Source organism: Garra rufa, chromosome 25 (assembly GCF_049309525.1).
Source record: "Garra rufa chromosome 25, GarRuf1.0, whole genome shotgun sequence".
Taxonomy (NCBI): domain Eukaryota; kingdom Metazoa; phylum Chordata; class Actinopteri; order Cypriniformes; family Cyprinidae; genus Garra; species Garra rufa.
This window is the reverse complement of record NC_133385.1, coordinates 27,901,347-27,919,731: the sequence shown is the minus strand read 5'-3', so window position 1 is coordinate 27,919,731 and position 18,385 is coordinate 27,901,347. Positions and strand designations below refer to the sequence as shown.

At 34.2% G+C, this 18,385-nt stretch overlaps 1 protein-coding gene across 1 annotated transcript; it reads right to left on the bottom strand.

Moving 5' to 3' along the window:
* Positions 1–10: 10 nt before the first annotated feature.
* Positions 11–18,067, bottom strand: slc27a2b (solute carrier family 27 member 2b). The gene is made up of 10 exons (XM_073831933.1): positions 17,561–18,067; positions 9,834–10,043; positions 9,542–9,700; positions 6,981–7,105; positions 3,430–3,624; positions 3,251–3,341; positions 2,979–3,177; positions 2,216–2,313; positions 603–733; positions 11–492 (listed from the first exon to the last, which is right to left on the bottom strand). Exons 1-10 carry the CDS (start codon positions 18,024–18,026, stop codon positions 316–318), a joined length of 1,851 nt encoding a protein of 616 aa, XP_073688034.1. The 5' UTR covers positions 18,027–18,067; the 3' UTR covers positions 11–315.
* Positions 18,068–18,385: the final 318 nt, after the last annotated feature.

Below are 18,385 nucleotides of genomic sequence, written 5' to 3'. Positions count from 1 at the left end.
CAGATTGACATTGAAGTACTTTTTATTTATTTATTTATTTATTTATTTGAAATTGCCAGGTAATAGTATGATACAAAATTTGTGAAAGGATCTTCTGAAATATTCAGTTAGCAAAATACTTTTTTACATCACTAAATTTGATGTGAAATTGTTATAACTGGCATGGACAAAAAAAATAATACAATACAACAGCAACATTTTTGTGTGTTAATTCAAGTTATTGTATTGTAAGTGTAAATTTAGAATCAGGAGTCTGAACAAATAAAAGATTTGATTCTAACATTTTTCATTATAACCTAAAGAACATCCTGCTCTTCACAACCTGAAGTGACCGTCCAGTATCGACTGATATGTGTCACGTGTCAGAGGTCTGTAGCTTTTCACCGTCTCATCTAAAACAAACAGAGGATCCGAGATTACAGCAGGGTTGAAGCCCTCCTCCACCAGCTTCCCTTTCAGCTGTTTAAAAGTGCAAGTCACAGCCAAAGAGTCCTGCAATGAGAAACACTTTGACTTATTTGAGAAATATGAAAGAGTACATAAACATATTGATACTACAAAGAAATCATGTATTCAGAAAGAGCATTGTGAAGTTACTGTACCTGGATCCTTATGAAACGTGGTCTGGCATAAGAGGGGAGGTAAGTGGTCACGTGACTACAAATGGCATCGGGTTCAAACTGATGGTCTTTCTTTAGTGTGATGGTAGCCATTCCTGTCCTCCCCTCATACCCTTTAAATTCAACAAAAGATCAAATGTGGGTTGGAAGAAATATTGTTAAATATTTGTAAAAGTTGTTCATGAGTCCCTTGTTTGTCCTGAACAGTTAAACTGCCCGCTGTTCTTCAGAAAAATCTTTCAGGTCCCACAAATTCTTTGTATTTTTTAGCATTTTTGTGTATTTGAACCCTTTCCAACAATGACTATTTGAATTTGAGATCCACCTTTTCACATTGAGGACAACTGAGGGCTCATACGCAACTATTACAAAAGGTTCACACACTCACTGATGTTCCAGAAGGAAAAATATTGCATAAGAGCCGGGGTTGAAAACTTTTGAACCAAATAAAGATGTCTACATTTTTCTTATTTTGCCTAAAAATTATATTTTTTTCCTTTAGTACTGCCCTTCAGAGGCTACAGAAGATACTCACATGTTTACCCTGATCTTCAAATTCAAAAAGTTTGCTCTTAATGCATTGTTTTTCCTTCTGGAGCATCAGTGAGCGTTTGAACCTTCTGTAATAGTTGCATATGAGTCCCTCAGTTGTCCTCAGTGTGAAAAGATCTCAAAGTCATACAGTCATTGTTGGAAAGGGTTCAAATACACAAAAATGCTGAAAAACGAAATAATTTGAAGGATCTTTCTGAAGAACAGCAGGCAGTTTAACTATTCAGGACAAACAAGGGACTCATAAACAACTATCACTAAACAAAACAAAACAAAAAACACAGCTGTGGATTATTCAAGTAACAACACAGTATTAAGAATCAAGTGTTTGTGAATTTTTTTGAACAGTCATTTTTATAAACTTTTCGTATTCAGGTGAGTACTAAATAAAAAATAACAGGTATTTTGTATGATCCGTCTTATTTTGGTAAAATAATTAACATCTTTCAGATTCTGCAAGGTGCATGTAAACTTTTGACCTCAACTGTAGATGAGTCTGTTTCTTCATCTGAACGTGTTGATTTGGAGAAATGTAGCATTACATCTCTTGTCACCAATGTGCAGTGAATGGGTGCCGTCAGAATGAGAGACCAGCAGCTGATAAAAACATCACAATAATCCACAAATAATACAAGTCCATAATCAATAATATTGCTTGCGCCAGTCCACCTAAAAATTAACCTACATATATATCTATATAGCTTCATCTGTGCATATCACTCTCCTGATTCAGATTAAATAACTTTTTCACAAGAGAAAGCAATATTCTACTATATATGGATAGAAGACTCATAAAAACGTCTTACTGGATTTGTTTCCATCAAACAATACATCAATTGATGGACTGGAGTGGTGAGGATTTCTTGTGGATTATTGTGATGTTTTTATCAGCCGTTTAGACTCTCATTCTGACGGCACCCATTCACTGCAGAGGATCCATTGGTGAGAAACTAATGTAATGCTACATTCCTCCAAATCTCCAAAACAAAACAAACTCATCTACATCTTGGCATTTTTGCAAAAGGAGTGAAGTAGCATTAAACCTGAAACTGTAACGCCGTATACGTTTGCTTCCTCAATACTCGTTGCCATCGTCAAGATGTCCGACACTTCATTTGTAGAAACGTTTTCCCCTTTCCACCTGAGATGAAGAAGAGCAAGCATTTATTTAATATTCTTCTATTTGATTATAAAATTAAAGCTGTAAAGTAGATTCCAAAATTTTTGCAATCAACTCAGATTCTGATTCCTGGTTCTGGAATCGACTCTTGAATCAATCGATTTTTTTAAATATTCACAAGTATGTTGTAGATGCCAAATTTCATTGTAGGAAACTTGTCCAAGATGGAAAGGTATCAGACTTCTCATCAGTATTACTGAGCAACTGAGAGGTGTCTTATTGATTAGCTCTATCATGGAAATGACTATTCTGCCCTCCAAAGGCAAAGTGCAGTAACTACGCCAACACTGAAACGGAGAAAAATGCCTTTAAAGTTTTTACGCCAGCTAGTCAAACATGTTGACACTCTTGTTTCTCTGAAATGCTCTCGTTTCTCTGGGACAAAATTGAACCAGGCGACTTTGCCACAAGACAAAACAGTTGTCACAAAATCCATTTTAAGCCTTACCTCAATTTTGACCAAATGTGTAGTTACTACGCTTTGCCTTTGGAGGGCAGTATTAAAGAGGAGTCAAATCACTTCAATAGAATCGTTTCCAAAAATTACAACTGATTCTTAATTCCCAATGGCTTTTGGAATCGCTTCCTAGCTCTACAGAACTTTTTAATGCCATTTTTTTTTTCACCTAAAGGTGTCGCCCACCCGATCCTGGAAGTAGATGAAATCTTCACGGTCTGTCCTGAACAGATCTCCAGAGTTGAAGTAAACGTCTCCCTTCTCAAACACATCGTAGAGTTTCTTCTTCTCTGTCTGTTCGGGATCCCTAGCATATCCAGCGAATTGGGCCTTCTGGGTAATCTTTGATACTAGTAGACCTGTCTCACCTGTATAACAGTCAATGACATGTAAATGACACAGTCAGAAGAACTGTTCATTAAAAATTAACATTTTACTTGCCTCTAGCTACTTCTATGCAAAATCCATCTGCGTTTCTCACAGGCTCCTCTTTTTCTTGGTCAAACTTGACAAATGCATACGGATAGATTTCCTGAAACAACATGAACGTGTTTAGACAATTTCAAGAATTGTAGTACAAGAGTAATGACTGTGTTCCCTGAATATTTCAGTAAATCTACCTTATGGAAAAAATTCACTCTACCGACGGCCCCGATTTTCCCAGCGTAGTTCAAAAAGCCCAGGGTTCCTTCGGTTGAGCCGTAAAACTCTTTGAGGTCAACATTTCCAAATCTGCTTATGAACGTCTTCCACACGTCGGGTCTGATCCCGTTCCCAATGGCCATTCTGACATTGTGTACTTGGTCGCTAACATGCTTGTAAGGATGAAAGAACAAAGTTGAGAAAAAACGCCTAGAGAGCACTGCAAACAGTGGAGCAGAGAGTAGGGTAAGATGTGCCGCCAACATAACTGTGCATTCATATACAGCTGACAGCTGAGAGGATTATATAAGAATGCATCACACACACACAAAAGATAATTTTGCATGTCTTTTCTCTCATGCATTTAACATCTGATGTATTTTTTTAGAAAGACCTAGATATTAAACACACTTCAATAAAATTTGAGTTCATATTTTTTATTTGATGTAAATAGTTCACATATTCCATGTCATAATGATCCAGCATAGCATACACTATTGTTTAATTTTTTATTTATTATATGCATAGAGGACAACTTAAAGAGTGGCTCAGCTTACCCCACTCTTGACTAAATATATATATCAGTGTGCGACTAATACAACCCTTCTTTTCAAAGTATGGTTGATAATAATTATGGTTAAAAAACAAAGTATTGTTAAAAAAACTGTAAGATTCTGTGGTAGGAGAGTTATTGCCAAATGTATTATTCTAATGAACACTAATTGACTACTTTAGAAATTTCCATGGGTGTAAATCCTAATGTTTAAGCATATAATGATATTCTAGGGGATTGTGTTCTTCTAATTTGATAGCAACAGCTTTGACAGGACCCTTTTCTATTCTAACATGCCTCTGTGTACAAGGCAAGGTTCAAAAAGAGATGACTGATTCAGTCAGTGTGTGGAAGAACTTGACTGGTCCTTATCCCAACTGAACACCTCTGGTGTGACTTTAAATGCAGACCTTGAGCCAAAAACTCATCACCAAACACCAATGACTTTTAACTATGAGTACAATCATTTTAGACACTTCCAAAACGCTTGCAAAAGAGATGGAAATAAAATTTTTAAATACATGAATTATGTTTCCATCTTTGTTGCCACAGTTTTAGAAGTGCCTTTTTTTGTTCTTAAGAAGGGGGTGTGTCCCAATACTTTTGTCTATATAGTGTATGTACAAGTCATTGGTGTTTAGTGGCTCAAGGTCTGCATTTAAAGTCACTCCAGAGGTGTTCAGCTTAGATTAGGACTTTGCTTTCTGAAGACAAGTCAAGTTCTTCCACACTGACTGAATCAATCATTTATATTTGAACCTTGCCTTATACACTAAGGCATTGTCATGTCAGAATTAAAGAGGGTCCTCTCAAAATGTTGCTGTAAAATTAGAAGCACACAATTCTCTAGAATATCATTATAAAGGGATAGTTCACCCAAAAATGAAAATTTGATGTTTATCTGCTTACCCCCAGCGCATCCACGATGTAGGTGACTTTGTTTCTTCAGTAGAACACAAATTAAGAATTTTAACTCAAACTGTTGCAGTCTGTTAGTCATTTAATGGCAGTGAATGGGCACCAGACCTTTGAAAGTAAAAAAAAAAAACATGCACAGACAAATCCAAATGACACCCTGCGGCTCGTGACGATACATTGATGTCCTAAGACACGAAACGGTCGTTTTTTGAGAGAAACTGAACAGTATTTATATCATTTTTTAACTTTGATACACAGCAATGTAGTACATGCAAACGCCAGAAGGGGAAATCGGTGAAAAGTCAGCAGTCCCGGATGAGTTTGCACAAGCAAAAGTAATCTTTTAGCTTTAAATTGGTTTGAACAATCAGGATAAGCGCAAGTAATTAAACAATGAGTGTCGTATACACAATGAGTTGCGTATACTACGCCAGAGCGCGTACACATGTAATGCATCGGATGCTGAGCTCGTGCTCAGGACAGTTGGACATTGCTGTGTATCAAAGGTAAAAAAATGATATAAATACTGTTCAGTTTCTCGCAAAAACTGATCGTTTTGTGTCTAAGGACATCAATGTTTTGTTACGAGCCGATGGGTGTAATTTGGATTTGTCTGTGCATGTTTTTTTTTTACTTTCAAAGGTTTGGTGCCCATTCACTGTCATTATATGACTAACAGACTGCAACGGTTTGAGTTAAAAATCTTCGTTTGTGTTCTACTGAAGAAACAAAATCACTTACATCTTGGGGGTAAGCAGATAAAACATCAAATTTTTATTTTTGGGTGAACTATCCCTTTAAACATTAAGATTTGTACTCATGGAAATGACTAAATTAGTCAAACCTGTTCATTAGAAGGGGGTGTCCCAATACTTTTGGCAATATAGTCTATACAGTCTACGATAATATTGTAATTGTTGTTTAAACTATGTGTGATTTGACATTCTTGAGTATATTACAAAACAAACAAAAACACATCCAGAGAGTGCACATATACTACTACACGAGCACATTTAGAGTTTGCGCTTTCACTACGTAATTTAGTCCTTTAAAATACATTTAGAATACCCTAAATTTCAAGATAAGGGGGCAAAATGCCTCTTTTTTATTAATATCATAGTTATATTGTGCGAAGAGGGTCATTTTTCTACAAATATTAGCTCGATTGCAAATGTGATACTGATTTTATATAACAGTCCAATAAACAAAAGTTAATATTAATTGACTTACATTTTAGACACAACAGTTCCGGTTTTTGCTCCGTTTCGTCACTGAAAATAGTTTCAAACAAAGCCACAGCAGAACTGTTTTGCATTTTTCTGAGCAATAAGGTTGAATTTTATCGATTCCGATTCTTAATTCCGATTTCAATAAGATAAAAAAAATCCATTAAAAAGTTTTAATTCAAACGTTTAGATGTCAAACCTATTTACTCTGCCTTTTGCCTATGGTTTTACCCAAAAACAAACAACTAGACTAATATAAATTTTCAAACATTAAATTGTTAAAAACAAGTAATACAATTTTCTGTATTAAATTTTCTTTCTCGTCTGCTTATGTTCACTCAAGACAAAAAAAAAAACGCTGTGTTTACGGTGATATACCGACATATTTCATGCATACTGGTCAATAAATGTGAAAGAGAAGTCAAACAGGCAAAGAAGTTTTTTCCCTTCCTGAACTTAAATAGCTTAAAAAAAATCATATTAAAAATGCAAACGCGAGAATCGTTAAAGGGAATCGAAATGCACTTGTCTTATCAAATACCCGGTTATTTGATATTTGGAACCAGTTCTCAATACCCAACCTTACTGAGCAACACACAACGGTTTTCATTAATGAATCAATTAGCCGTCTGAAGGACTGGGTTGAATGAATGACTCAATGACTCATTCATTCAGTGATTTGCTGCCACCTACTGACGATTTTTACCAAACATTTATTGAATAAAATACCAACACATGCTGAGCAAAATACGTTGTCTAATTATCGTAATCGTCAAAATTCCAGACGATATCAATAATCGATGCTGTTTGGCTTCTAAAAATGTTCAAATACCTTTGGTGTATTGCAGAGGTAGCGCATGGTTTCTCCGATATACTGGATCACAGTGACATTATATTTTCTGCAGTCGTCCCAGAACTGAGAGGAAGAAAACTTGCTCCTCAGGACAACAGTGGCTCCTGAATACAAAACCAAACCAGAACATTAAAACAAAGTAAAGCACTAAACAACAGGAAAAAAGTAACAAATAGCAGAAAAAGAAAAAAGCAACAATCAATGAAAGCAGATACACAAAAACAAAACAAAACATCAATTAATGCAAGTACACATAGACACAAAACAAACAAAAAGTAAACCAAAACAAAATCAACATCCATTAAAACTAGGGCCGGGACTTTAACGCGTTAATTTAGATTAATTAATTACACAAAAATAACGCGTTAAATTTAACGCATTTTAATCGCACTTATTTTTGCACCGCGGAACGTTTCTTACTGGATGAGTTTCGGCGGACCGATTATACTGGAGCACCAACTAGCGTTCAGACAAAAACAAACCACAGTGAACATGGTCAAAGAAGCTGATGAGACCGCTTTGGTTGGCCCTGTGGATGGGAAATTTTGTTATAAAAAACGAATGGATGGAAGCGTCGATAAGAGCATGGTTGTGTGCAAGCTATGCAACAAGGAATTTGCATATCACTGTAGCACATCGAACCTATTGCTACACTTAATGGCAATATTGCACTGGTCTGTTGGACTTGGTTGAACAAAAATAAACAATATTTTGTTGCTTAAGCTTATGTATTCAGTCATTATTCAATGGTATAATAAAAATCCATATGAAAAAATCTTACTTCTCACTGTTCTCAGGTCAAATATTTATATGCGATTAAAATGCGATTAATTTCGATTAATTAATTACAAAGCCTCTAATTAATTAGATTAATTTTTTTAATCGAGTCCCGGCCCTAATTAAAACACACAAAAAAACAGTCAACATTCATGAAAGCACATACAACTAAACAAAAAAGTAAAACAAAGCAAAATTAAGAACAAAAAAGTAAAGCAAAACAAAAAAAATCAACATCTGTTAAAGCATGTACACACAAACTCACACACACAAGAAACAAAAAAGTGAAGCAAAACAAAACTAAGAACAAAAAAGTAAAATACAACAAAAAGTAAAGCAAAACAAAAAAATAAACATCCATTAAAACACACACACAAAAAAGAAAGTCAACATCTATGAAAGCACATACAACTAAAAAAAGCTAAACAAAAAATGAAGAGCAAAAAAATTTAAAGCAAAAGTAAAGCACAAAACAAAAATAGCATTTATTAAATCATGTACACACACACACACAACACAAAAAGGTAAAGCAAAACAACAACAAAAATCAACATCCAGTAAAACACACAAACACAAGAGTCAACATCCACGAAAGCACATACAACTAAACAAAAAAGTTAAACAAAACAAACAAAAAGTGTTTATTAAACGTGTACACACACACAAAACAAAAATGTAAAGCAACAAAAAAAATCTACATCCATTAAAACAAAAAAACACAAAAGACAGTCAACCTCCATGAAAGCACATACAACTAAACAAAAAGTAAAACAAAACAAAATTAAGAACAAAAAATAAAGCAAAAGCACAGAAGTAAAACAAAACAAATAACTGTTTATTAAGACATGTGCACCCACACAAGAAACAAAAAAGCAAAAAAAAAAATCAACATCCATTAAAACACAAAAAAGTCAACATCCACGAAAGCACACACAACTAAACAAAAAAGCAAAACAAAAAATTAAGAGCAAAAAAAAGCAAAAGTAAAGCACAAAACAAAAAATTAAGTAAAACAAAACAAAAAAATTGCATCTATTAAAGCATGTACACACACACAAGAAACAAAAAAGTAAAAAACAAAACAAGAAAAAAAAAATCAACATCCAGTACAATACACAAAAAAGAAAGTCAACATCCACGAAAGCACATACAACTCAACAAAAAAGCTAAACAAAACAGTGTTTATTAAACATGTACACACACACAAAACAAAAAAGTAAAGCAACCAAAGAAATTGCATCCATTAAAATACACACACAAAAGAAAGACAACCTCCATGAAAGCACATACATACAACTAAACAAAAAAACAAAACAAAGCAAAACCAAATTAAAAAAATAAAAATAAAGCACAGAATCAAAAGGTAAAGCAAAATAAAACAAAAGTTAACACCAATTAAAGCATGTACAAATACACACACAAAAACACAAAAAAGTATAACAAAAAAACAACATCCATGAAAACATGTACACACACACACACACACAAAGTAATGCAAAACAAAAATCAATATCCATGGAAGCATGTACACATAAAACAAAGAAGTAAAGCAAAACTAAAAAACAAACATCTATTGAAGCATGTACACACAAACAAACAAATAAGAAAAATAAGTAAGTAAAACAAAAACAAAACAAAACAATAAAAGCTATCATTGAAGAAAGCATGTACACGTACTGTATGAATTTATTTCTAAGGACATGCAGGTGCATTTGTTGGTTTGTTGGATTGGCAAAATCAAAATACAAAAGAAAAAGTCATACCTCTTTCAACAGCACCTCCGAATCCAGCGGCAAAGGCAGCGCTGTGATACAAGGGAAGGCAGATGTACAGAACATCATCAGACTTCACACCGCAAACAGAAAAAAAGAAGGACATGGCCCACAATCTCCTCTGAGTAATCACTGCTGCCTTTGGAAGACCTGCAGGAGACACGGCCAATGAAATCCACTGCTTCACTTATATTAAATACAGATTTGACATTCTGCTGACACTTCTATTCATTCAGTCAAAAATAGAGCACGATAATGCATCAGTCACTGAATCCAGTCTTACCTGTCGTGCCTGATGTGTAGATGTACGCCGCTGGGCTGGCGAAGGTGATGTTAGCCCTCAGATCTGCAGGAATTGGCTCATCTGAGGCCTGCGCAATCTTGTCTGTAAGACTCACCATTCCCTCAGTGGTCACATGGTCGGTCAGTGTATAGACAGAGATTCCCTGCTCTCTCAGAGCGGGCAGCACCTCCACAACAGCATCCTGCAGTTCTACATGAGGGGTTTCAAAGTAGGGAAAATAACATTAATTCAGAGTTTGTATCTGTTTTTCAGCACTGCGAGAAGAAAAGTCTGAATTGTGAGCTATAAACTTGCTACTGCAAGAAATAAAATTAGAATTGTAGGATACAAACTCAGAATTGCAAGATATAAACGTGCAATTCTGAGAAAAAGTAGAATTTTGAGATGTTAACTTGCAGTTCTACTTTTTCTCATTATTGCAAGTTTGTATCATGCAATTTTTAGTCTATCTCGCAATTGTAAGGTAAACTAAAAATTAGGCGATACAAACTTGCAATTATGAGATAAAGTTGAATTGTGAGATGTTAACTTGTAATTGCGAGATACACTAAAAAGTGTGATATAAATTTGCATAAGTATTCTGTAGCAGATACAACAAAAAACAGCATTCCAAGAAAAAAAAAAAAAAAACAGTTGCAAGATGTTAACTTGTAATGTTAAAAAAAGGCTAAATTGTGAGCTATAAACTAGCAACTGCAAAAAATAAAGTCAGAATTGTGAGATACAAACTTGTAAAATTAACTTGCAATTTTGAGGAAAAAGTCAGAATTGTGAGATGTTAACTTGCAATTGTGAGACAAACTAAGAATTGCGCAGTATAATTGCAATTCTGAGAAAAAGTAGAATTGCGAGATGTTAATTTGCAATTTTGAGGAAAAAAAGTAGAATTGTGCGATATAAACTTGCAATTTTGAGAAAGAAAACTTGCAATTATGAGAAAAGGTAGAATTGCAAGACGTTAACTTGCAACTGCGAGAAAAACAAAAAATTGTATGATATAAACTTGCAATTCTGAGAAAATGTAGAATTGTGAGATGTTAACTTGTAATTGCGAGATACACTAAAAAGTGTGATATAAACTTGCAATTTTGAGAAAAAAAAGAATTGTGCGATATAAACTTGCAATTATGAGAAAAGGTAGAATTGCAAGACGTTAACTTGCAATTGCAAGACAAAGAAAAAATTGTATGATATAAACTTGCAATAATGAAAAGTAGAATTGTCAGATGTTAACTTGCAATTATGAGAAAAGGCAGAATTGCGAGATGTTAACTTGCAATTGCGAGACAAACAAAAAATTGCATGATATAAACTTGCAATAATGAAAAGTAGAATTGTCAGATGTTAACTTGCAATTATGAGAAAAGGCAGAATTGCGAGATGTTAACTTGCAATTGCGAGACAAACAAAAAATTGCATGATATAAACTTGCAATTCTGAGAAAATGTAGAATTGTGAGATGTTAACTTGTAATTGCGAGATACACTAAAAAGTGTGATATAAACTTGCAATTTTGAGAAAAAAAAGAATTGTGCGATATAAACTTGCAGTTATGAGATAAGGTAGAATTGCAAGACGTTAACTTGCAATTGCAAGACAAAGAAAAAATTGTTTGATATAAACTTGCAATAATGAAAAGTAGAATTGTCAGATGTTAACTTGCAATTATGAGAAAAGGCAGAATTGCAAGACGTTAACTTGCAATTGCGAGACAAACAAAAAATTGCATGATATAAACTTGCAATAATGAAAAGAAGTAGAATTGTCAGATGTTAACTTGCAATTGCGAGATAAACTAAAAAATTGCGTGATACAAACTTGCAATTCTGAGAAAATGTAGAATTGTGAGATGTTAGTGTCACAACACCCCCGTTTCAGAGGTGCTTTTTCAAGAAATAAAGTCAGAATTGTAAGATACAAACTTGTGAAATTAACTTGCAATTTTGAGGAAAAAGTCAGAATTGTGAGATGTTACCTTGCAATTGTGAGACAAACTAAGAATTGCGTAATATAATTGCAATTCTGAGAAAAAAGTAGAATTGCGAGATGTTACCTTGCAATTGTGAGACAAACTAAGAATTGCGTAATATAATTGCAATTCTGAGAAAAAAGTAGAATTGCGAGATGTTAACTTGCAATTGCGAGATGAATTAAAAATTGCGTGATACAAACTTGCAATTCTGAGAAAAAGTAGAATTGCGAGATGTTAACTTGCAATTGCGAGATAAACAAAAAATTGTGATATAAACTTGCAATTTTGAGAAAAAAGTAGAATTGCGAGATGTTAACTTGTAATTGTGAGGTAAACTAAAAATTACGCAATACAAACTTGAAATTATGAGATAAAGTTGAATTGCGAGATGTTGACTTGCAATTGCGAGATACACAAAAAAATTGCGATATAAAATTACAATTTTGGAAAAAAGTGGAATTGTGTGATATAAACTTGTAATTTTGAGAAAAAGTAGAATTGCAAGATGTTAACTTGAAATTGCGAGATAAGCTGAAAATTGCATGATACAAACTTGCAATAATGAAAAGTAGAATTGCAAGATGTTAACTTGCAATTGCGAGATAAAATTTGCAATATAAACTTGCAACTTTGAGAAAAAAGTAGAATTGCGAGATGTCAAATTGCAATTGTGAGTTAAACTAAAAATTGCGTGATAAAACTTGCAATAATGAGAAAAAGTAGAATTGTGAGATGTTAATTTGTAACTGTCAGATAAACTAAGAATTGCGATATAAATGTTTAATTCTGAGAAAAAAGTAGAATTGCGAGATAAACAAAAAATTGTGATAAACTTGCAATTGAGAAAAAAGTAGAATTGCGTAATGTTATTTGAAAATTGTGAGATAAACTAAAAAATGCAATACAAACTTGCAATTATGAGATAAAATTGAATTGCGAGATGTTTACTTGCAATTGTGAGATAAACTAAAAATTGCATGATATAAATTTCACAATTTTGATTTTATTTGGCGCAGTTGCTAGTTTATAGCTCAAAATTCAGGCGTTCCTTTACATCTCACAATTTAGAATTTTTCCTCAGAATTCCAAGTTTTTCACAATTTCACAATTCTGAGTTTGTATCTTATAATTCGCACTTTATTTCTTGCAGTTGCAAGTTTATAGCTCACAATTCAGACGACTTCTAAGTTTACATTTTGCAGTTTACTTTTTTTCTTGCAATGCTGTTTTTTGTTGTTTTTGTTTTTGCTTCTCCCACACAATAAAAAATGAAAAAGGTAATTACAACTTTTATCTTACAATTCAGACTTTTTTCCTCACAATTGTAAATTAACACATCGCAATTGACTAAGAGTGAAAAACTAAGAGTGAACTGTCAAAATTAATCAAATTGAGTAAATGGTCTGTCTGAATACTCGATTATGAATTTGAAACTGTTGAATGCACAGACAGTTCCGGGTAGTTTTATCACATTATTTTTCAGTTTGCAAGTTTATAGCTCAACTGAACTCGCAACTGAAAAATAACGTGATAAAACTACCTGTGCATTCAATAGTTTCAACGTCCAATTTTCAGCAAATCATAATCGAGTATTCAGAGACCATTTACTCAATTTGATTAATTTCGACAGTTCACTGTCAGTTTTTCACACCATGATGTGAATTGGCAGAATTGTCAAAAAAGTCAATTGCAATGTGCAATTTTATTTTTTATTCTGTGGGAGAAACAAAAACAACAAAAAAGAGCATTGCAAAGAAAAAAGTAAAAAAAAAACTGCAAGATGTAAACTTGAAAAGCCTTTTGAATTGTGAGCTATAAACTCGCAACTGCAAGACATAAAGTCAGAATTGTAAGATACAAACTCAGAATTGTGAAATTAACTTGCAATTCTGAGAAAGAAGTAGAATTGAGATATAAGTGGCAAAAACCGTTTTCATTTTTTATATTGAATGGTTTCAAGGTACAATTTTCAGCCAATCAGAATAGTGTATTCAGATACTATACTCAACACTAAGTTGAGTCCGAGTCCAAATGGGTTGAGTCCGAGTTAAGTCCGAGTCCAACTAAACACTACTGTTTGTCAGTAGTGTTATCTTAACCTTGTTTTAACCTTTAAAACGGAATAAGGCAATGACAATTTAAATGTAACAAAAGCAAACCTGAGGAGCAGAGAATGCACCTCTTATCTCTGATTGTGGCTGTGTGTGTTTTGGGTTTTATATGACAGATGGTTAGACCTTAGACAGGGTAGATGGCATTTAAAAAAAAAAATTCGGAAGAAAATAAGGCTTTGAGGGTTAATGACAGTTTTTAAGTAGCAGTCTATGGAAGCCATGGAATAAAAGTGTAAAAAAAAAAAAAAAGTAAATCTGAGTTTAGATTTTTAAATTCTGACTTTGTTTTCACAATTCCGAGATTATATCTCACAATTCTGATAAGAAAAGACATTCTCCCTTTTCCCCTCAGCTCAAAATCATGAGTTTATATCCCACACTTTTGACATTTTTCCCCTCAGAACTGACAAACTCGCGACTGTTGAGTTAAATTGAGTTATAAAGTCTGAAATACAACATATAAAGGACATAAAAAAAATCTGAATTGTGAGATATAATAGGTAAATGTAATATGACACAGTCTGCTGCAGCAGGTTTACGCTGCTGACGATTTAAGACTGTCGACGCACAGATCATAGAGTGAACCTGGACCACAAAACCAGTCATTAGTGTAAATTTGTCGAAATTGAGATTCTTACGTCATCTGAAAGCTGAGTAAATAAGCTTTCCATTGATATATTGTTTGTTAAAATAGGACAATGTTTGTCTGAGATACAACTATTTGAAAACCTGGAATGTGAGGGTGCAAAAAAATCAAAATATTGAGAAAATCGCCTTAAAAGTTGTCCAAATGAAGTTCTTAGCAATGCATATTTTATATATTTATGGTAGAAAATTTACAAAATATCTTTATGGAACATGATCTTTACTTAATATGCTAATGATTTTTGGCACAAAAGAAAAATCGATAATTTTGACCCGTGCAATGTATTTTTGGCTATTGCTACAAATATACCCGTGCTACTTAAGACTGGTTTTGTGGTCCAGGGTCACATATATTTGGACATATCTGTATTTCTCCCAACTGCTCAAATTCACTCAAGACAAAACCGACTTTTTGACATTACTTTTCATGTAAGTCTGTAGCAATAACATGCAAAAGAAAATTAATTCAGCATTTGCATTCTGACTAAGAGGCGCTTTAGGTGAGCACATTTTGGGTGTGTGTATGCAAAGAAACCAGCAGGCTTTCAAGTACTGGCAAGACTTTTAAACACATGCAAATACTGAATGTCACTTTGGTAATAATGCATCGAGTCAGTAAAATTTCTGTCAACTGTCCCTGGACTCGGCAATAATTCCCGAGTCCTAAAAGCTGGAGTCTGAGTCAAAATGCATCCGAGTTCGTGACAAGTCCGTGTCAGCTTAATTATGTATTCGAGACCGGACTCGAGTCCGAGGACCCCAACTCGATATTCAGACAGACCATTCACACAATTTGATTCATTTCGACAGTTTACTCTTAGTTTTCCACACCATGACTGATATATTATGTGACAGAAGAGAAAAACGGAACACAAATGAATGCAAAAGATGCTACATCTTAGTCAAGTTCTTTAAAAATGACTTTCTAAAACACACGGCGCATTAAAAACGCAACGAAAATATTTGCCCAGACTTATTATTATTACAGTCTTTGAGGTGTTTTGCATTGAGTTATTCATCTAGAAATGTAATACAAGCAGATAACACCAAAGCATCTCAGTTTTCTTCTTAAGAAAAGAAAAAAAAAAAGTTTATGGAAAAAATTATGGAACTACTTAGGATTGTTTTTTAATGTCAAGAAGTTCATAGGAACTTTTTTTTAAACGCTGAACAGTGCTAAATACATGTTTCAGATAATTTTTTTTTTATTTGTTTGCATAAATCTGTTAATTAACCTCAGTCCTGATCAAAACTACTAAATGTTTTGAAAAAAAATCTGGATTTTGACTCTTTAATTGCCAAGTTCATAAATGGAAAAACACACAAAATGACTTATTTTCAATATAAAAGGTAATTGTGGACTAGATTTTTTTTTTTTTACCTTTTTCTTGGACATGTGAAAGATTAGTAACAACATTGGCTTTCATGCATTGTTAGTTTTTGCGCAGCATCAGATTTTCATTTTTTCTCCCTCATTTATTGTTGGTGGCTGTTTTTGCCCCATTGACTTCCATTATAACCACATTTTTTGATTGCGAAGCCATGACACCATAAAATGATGCATTCTTGATTGTTTGTGGTTTTCCCTATTGGGAAGAGGTAAAATTCGTCATTTTTAGTGTTGATTATCAGTTGGCCCCATTAACCCTTTAGACAGGCCTTTGCAAAAAAAAGCTTAGTTTTACATGGAGTTCTATGGAGTATAACCAGGGGTGTCGTAGTTGGGGGAAAAGGGGGACTAAATTACCAGGGCCCCAAGTGTGGGGAGGGCCCCCGAGGATCAACCCCCCCCTCGGAACGTAGTACAGCGGGGGCCCATTAGCTGAGTCAGTGCACAGGGCCCAGAACGACGCAGCGACGCCCCTGAGTATAACAACATATTATAGTTAGTGTGTGTGTGTGTGTGTGTGTGTGTGTGTGTGTGTGTGTGTGTGTGTGTGTGTGTGTGTGAAAGTGTGTGACAGTGTGTGAGAGAGACCTTTGTGCACCTTGATACGTCAGAACTACATGGAGTAAAAAACAAAAACAAAGTAAGTGTATTTATGTTTTTGTTTACTTCATAGTTCTGAGAGCTGATCGGTGCTTATTTTCATTTTCTCAGACATATCATGGTGCACAGAGGTCTCTCTCAAATTCAAATTCAAAATTGCTTTATTGGCATGACTGTAAAATACAATATTGCCAAAGCTTTAGGTATATGTAGAGGAACATAGTAATAACAGTGACAATATCTAAATAGTTTCAATATTTAAAAAAATATATATATTATAACAATTTAAACTTAAATAACAAAATAGAAAAACTGTGTAACAAAATAGAATGTGTGAACATTTGATCACAATGTTTAACATAATAACACACATACTGAGGATCACTGTGGTAGACTCTGGTAGGTCTCTCTCACACTCTCTCATACTCACACACTATAATATGCTGTTATACTCCATAGAACTCCATGTAAAATTAAGCTTTATTTGCAAAGGCCTATCTAAAGGGTTAATGGGGCCAACTGATAATCAACAGTAAAAATTACTAATTTTACCTCTTCCCAACAGGGAAAACCACAAACAATCAAGAATTCCTCATTATATGGTGTCATGGCTTTGCAATCAAAAAATGTCGTTATAATGGAAGTCAATGAGGCAAAAACAGCCACCAATAATAAATGAGAAAAAATAAAAATCTAATGCCGCGCAATTTGCGAATTTGAGAATTTGAACAGTGCACAAGGGTTAAAACTACTTGTAAAAGGCATCTCAGTGCACTGCACTAACAGTTATGTATTAGGTCACTAAATAGTCAATATACTTCCATCTGTGTTAATAAAAGTTAATAACAGTGGCACCAAAAGTTGAGACAGACAGAGCAAAGGACATCTCAGATACTGTGCACTGAGTCAACAGCTTTACAGTTACTACATTAACAAACACATTGCATTTGACAAATAAAACTTTGAACTGGATAAATTGCAGTACCTGCACCAGCTATCAGCACATTGGCCCCACAGCAGGTGAAGCAGTGCAGTAGGGATTTAGATCGGATGTTATGATTGAGAAGAGCAGCAGAACATCCAATCTTGGCCAAAGCCAACCATATCCACAAGAACATGGGCTCATTTCCAAGCAGGAGCGCAACTGTATCTCCTTCATGAAGATCTGCGTGCTTCAGCAAACTCCTGGCGATTTTATTACTCTGTTTATCCGACTGCGCATACGAGTATGTTTCATCCTGGAAGCGAATAAACGTCTTGTTTGGGTTCTTCCGAACCGAATCCAAGAATCGATCTATTAAGGTATAAACAGGTCTGGCTTTGAGGTATTTAGTCGTACGATATGTAGCTCTTGCTATCAGACCCGCGTACTTGATCTCTTTGATAATGTAAGGAAAACGTAATCGTATCGCAAATAATACTAAAATGGCACTTACAATATACCAAAACATTATGAAATCCGAATCCGTTCCGCTAACTCTACTTTCTAATAAAGCTTAACATTTATTTATATAGTTTTAAAGTTCATTGTAGGCGGTGCCTTGTTTTGTGGGAATGTACAGACTCCAGCAGATGGTTATGAAATCAAGCCGAATCATATTAAACATAGGACAGTATTTACATTTACATTGTTATCAGCGAAGAACTCAACACTGTAAACACGAAGACAACCCTGTTAGCATAATATTTCTCCTTTAAAGTAATTAACAATATAAATTATACACTGTAGTGAGAAATCAAACAGCTATCATCTTATTTCACTGACATTTCCCCCCTCATCTGCCAGAACATGAACAAATCAGAATTCGAC

What these genes read in the sequence shown, in the direction of transcription:
- slc27a2b (XM_073831933.1), bottom strand. Translation starts at nt 18,026, where the DNA reads ATGTTTTGGTATATTGTAAGTGCCATTTTAGTATTATTTGCGATACGA. An exon ending in CGGGTGGGCGACACCTTTAG is followed by an intron (nt 2,314 to 2,978) that starts GTGAAAAAAAAA and finishes TCTTCATCTCAG; the next exon opens with GTGGAAAGGGGAAAACGTTT. An exon ending in CACGTTTCATAAGGATCCAG is followed by an intron (nt 493 to 602) that starts GTACAGTAACTT and finishes TTCTCATTGCAG; the next exon opens with GACTCTTTGGCTGTGACTTG.